Genomic DNA, 3920 nt, shown 5'->3' on the forward strand with positions numbered 1-3920 from the left:
CTCCTCTCCACCTTGTCACTCTAGAGTCGGCGGACTTCCTCTGTCCCTTCTGCCTTTACTCCCTTCACCGAATTCCCCAAACCCCAGCTCGCCGCCGCCCGCATTGCGACGCCGGCCCCGGAATACGAGGACCCGTCGCGTCGTGTCAGATCCAGCTCGGAGCCTTCCCCGCCGAGGCCGCCGACCAGAGCTTTTCCCCGCAAGAAATGGCGCCATTCGAGCGGGTTCTTGGGAAGACGCTTCTTCGCTAGGACCGCAGCAGGGGTCTGTGATGGAGAGCGCCTCCAATGAGGAGATGCTGCCCCCGGCGCTGCCTCTGGCGACGCTGATTGGCCGCGAGCTCCGCGGCGGCGGCTCCGAGCGCCCGCTCGTGCGGTACGGCCACTCCGGCTTCGCCAAGCGCGGCGAGGACTACTTCCTGGTCAAGCCCGACTGCCTCCGCGTCCCCGGCGACCCTTCCTCGGCCTTTTCCGTCTTCGCTGTACGCGCACTGTCTTATTCGCAGCCCCCCTTTTGTTTTTTCTCTCTCGGGTTCGGCCATGTGAGGGCGTGTTTGTTTCTCGGATCTGCTGACTGTAGGTGTTCGACGGTCACAATGGCGTGTCGGCGGCGGTGTTTAGCAAGGAGCACTTGCTCGACGATGTGATGAGCGCCGTGCCGCAAGGTATCAGCCGCGAGGACTGGCTGCAGGTGCTGCCGCGCGCGCTCGTGGCAGGCTTCGTCAAGACAGACATTGACTTCCAGCGCAAGGGTGAGACTCAGAGAGAGGCCATTGCAATGCCGTTATATTCCCCGGCGAATCTCATCACTAAGTTGTTGTTAACTCTGGGAATTGGTGCAGGGGAAATGTCAGGGACGACGGCGACGTTGGTCGTCATTGATGGGTTCACCGTGACTGTGGCGTCAGTCGGAGACTCCAGGTGCATCCTTGACACTCAAGGTGGTGTGGTCTCTCTGCTAACCGTGGACCACAGGCTAGAGGAGAATGCAGAGGAGCGGGAGCGTGTCACGGCGAGTGGAGGGGAGGTCAGCCGGCTGAACCTCTGCGGTGGACAGCAGGTAGCGCTCTACCGGGAACAGCTTGGGGATACAACTGCATGTTTGGATATGAACTTTGGGGTAAATCGTTCTGCTTATTTTTGTATAGGTTGGCCCTCTCCGATGCTGGCCAGGTGGACTGTGCCTTTCAAGATCAATTGGGGATACCGATGTTGGGGAGTTCATCGTGCCAATTCCACATGTCAAGCAAGTGAAGGTGAATTTGGAAGTTTGCTCAAATGCCATGAGCGTAGCTTATTCTAGTGTATCTTGACTAACATGTGTGTTTTGGGTTTGCCATAGCTCTCTAGTGCTGGAGGAAGGCTAATAATTGCATCAGATGGAATATGGGATGCAGTGTCCTCAGAGATTGCAGCGCAGGCGTGCAGAGGCTTGCCTGCAGAATTGGCCGCAAAGCTTGTTGTTAAGGTCAGTATGCATTTAGCTGCAGTTGTTAAGTTGTCCATACTTTCTATGGTGTGCTTGATTGTCTTGACAATCTAAGTGAGATCAATTTTGCTTGTACAGCAAGCTCTAAAGACAACTGGATTGAAAGATGATACAACTTGTGTAGTTGTTGATATCATCCCATCTGATCATTGTTCAACACCACCACCGTCGTCTCCAAAGCAAAATCAGAACAAGTTGAGGTCTCTTCTTTTTGGTAGGAGGTCCCATAGCTCTGTTGGAAAGCTTGGTAACAAAAAAAAGTCTGCTTCATTTGGATTTGTGGAGGAATTATTTGAAGAAGGCTCTGCATTGTTGGAAGAAAGGCATGTTCTTATTTTTCTCTTACAGTTCATATTGTTGAATATACTATGCATATCAGTAAAGTACATGGTTTTTAGTCGTGCATTTATTTGTCATATGTGAATTTTGTGTTTGTCATTGGATCATTTCCTTTTGCTTCACTTTTATCTCCTTATCCCTGGTTTAGTTTGATGATATACAATACATCTTTGGGATGGTGAAGAACAAGTGGTTGTATCCACCCCCTAACTGAACATTTCTGGATTAGCACTGGTAGTCTTTTTTTGTGCGTCAGTTGTTCAATCTCATCTGTAACTATTTAATGTTTCATGAAAAGCAGTAAAGCAACATTGCACAAGCTTCTCCATGAATTGGTCTTATGTGCCATGTCCTGGGTACCAGATATGCCTTTATGTTTGGTGCTGTTGAATTACTGGACCTATTTTTCCACTCTCTTGGTTAGGTGCATATAGCTGGTGTACATGCCAGATATGTATTCACACTCACGGTGACAGTTTTCTGTTCTTTGTGGTGGCATTGTCCATTTCTCTTGGGGTGGCATTGTCCTTGAGGCATTGCTTAAATATGCCGTCTAGTTGAAAATTAGAATGTAGACCAAGGTCAAAAGAGCCAAGTAATACACGAAAAATATTTTGCTCGGCACATTCTGACTGGAGATGGACAACCAAAATTTTGAGATGACTTCTAGTTGTGTACTCATTTGTTGAGTTGTTGTGCTTCTTCCAGTAACGGAACATAGGTAATGTAATAGAATATCACCTTTGTTAGTTTGCATTTCTCATACTTCTGTAGACTAGTAGGTGGTCTGGAAAGATAGGATTCTTATCTTGTATGCCACTACAGCGCAAGAATGGTTAGCACTGGAATGAACAAACTGCATCTTCCGCTAGGAGCATCTCACTTTGCCTCTTCCATATACAATTTGCTGTATAATAAATAAATAGCCTCAGTCATTACATGCTTCTCTTATCAGTTTGTCCACTTGGCTGTTGAGATATATTGCTGATTGACATTTTGTTTGTTTGAGGAATGCCATCTGGTATTTTACTTCACCGTGTTCATCTTAGGCCTTTTGACAGCATACTAACATCTTGTCACCTAGTTTTTGCAGGTTGGGTAGAAATTGCCTGTCAAAAGCAAATTTGCCCCCATTTCGCTGTGCGATCTGTCAAGTAGACCAAGTGCCATTCGAAGATTTAGTAACAGATAGTGGGGAAGGTTACTGCTCTGCCCCGTCAACACCATCGACCGCTCCTTATCTTTGTTCTGGCTGTAGAAAAAAGAAGGATGCAATGGAAGGTAAAAGATCTAGTCGCTCGACTGCATGCACTTGAAAGTACCAATATGACTGAATGATCCTTGTCCATGAGAACTAGTATCCTGGTTCAGTTTTCTGCTCTATGTAAGAGAGGAGAGAATAAACTGTTTGTCACTGGATCGAAGAATTATTTGGGCGAAACTAACTGTGTTCTGGCCTGAACTGAACAAATTGGGCCACTAACAAGCCTGTTGTCTATCAAGAGCGCTGATGAAAATTCCATTTGCTCTGAGAAGATGGCTCCCCGAAATTCAGCACTAGGTTTTTCTCTGTACCTTAGCCTGTAAAGTGAAATGACTAGCTTAAAAATGTTTCAGGAAGCAACGGCAAGGCTCCTCGTTGCTGCTTTGAAATGTACGTACCTTGTATGGAACCGAACTGACTAGTGTTTGATGCTATCCTTGTCGAAGCTACTACTGCATTCTGGGTTGGTTTTTGTTGCGCTTGTCATATAATTTCACTACTAAATCTGATCAGCGGGGAGACAGTGGCGCAACTTGTCTGGCGGTAAGATGAAACTCTTGACTGGAGATTGATTGATCTCATAACCCAAATGGTGTACAACTGTTTTCCTGCTGTGTTCTGATGACACTGCATCCTCTGACATTTAGGCACGTACAATGGCCTCCATGTTTAAAATAGAGACGGCAAGTTAGAGAGATGATACTGTTCACATATTAATGTATACCAACTTCCCTTGATAAGTCAGAGGATCTCGTTCCCACTGCAAGGTAAGGTATTGGCATATGACAGATTGCTTTCTTCCTTTTTGTTGAAAAGTTGCTCCTGGCCT

At 46.9% G+C, this 3920-nt stretch overlaps 1 protein-coding gene across 2 annotated transcripts; it reads left to right on the top strand.

The window, feature by feature from the left end:
* The first annotated feature begins 12 nt into the window (after window positions 1–12).
* On the top strand, window positions 13–3563 carry LOC119296358 (probable protein phosphatase 2C 33). Of its 2 annotated transcripts, XM_037574754.1 has the most exons (7): window positions 13–481; window positions 580–751; window positions 842–1059; window positions 1148–1255; window positions 1342–1467; window positions 1567–1811; window positions 2921–3563. In XM_037574754.1, the coding sequence occupies exons 1-7, from the start codon at window positions 272–274 to the stop codon at window positions 3141–3143; spliced, it is 1302 nt and encodes a 433-aa protein (XP_037430651.1). In that variant the 5' UTR covers window positions 13–271; the 3' UTR covers window positions 3144–3563. The 2 variants fall into 2 exon arrangements, with proteins under 2 accessions (XP_037430651.1, XP_037430650.1); XM_037574753.1 differs by having other exon boundaries at window positions 580–1059.
* Window positions 3564–3920: the final 357 nt, after the last annotated feature.

The sequence above is a fragment of the Triticum dicoccoides genome, chromosome 4B, assembly GCF_002162155.2.
Source record: "Triticum dicoccoides isolate Atlit2015 ecotype Zavitan chromosome 4B, WEW_v2.0, whole genome shotgun sequence".
Classification (NCBI taxonomy): Eukaryota; Viridiplantae; Streptophyta; class Magnoliopsida; order Poales; family Poaceae; genus Triticum; species Triticum dicoccoides.

Bases quoted from the DNA above. Each gene is read 5' to 3' on its own strand.
- LOC119296358 (XM_037574753.1), top strand. From the start codon at position 272: ATGGAGAGCGCCTCCAATGAGGAGATGCTGCCCCCGGCGCTGCCTCTG. The intron at 1,060-1,147 runs GTAGCGCTCTAC...ATTTTTGTATAG, and splicing joins ACCTCTGCGGTGGACAGCAG to GTTGGCCCTCTCCGATGCTG. The intron at 1,468-1,566 runs GTCAGTATGCAT...TTGCTTGTACAG, and splicing joins CCGCAAAGCTTGTTGTTAAG to CAAGCTCTAAAGACAACTGG.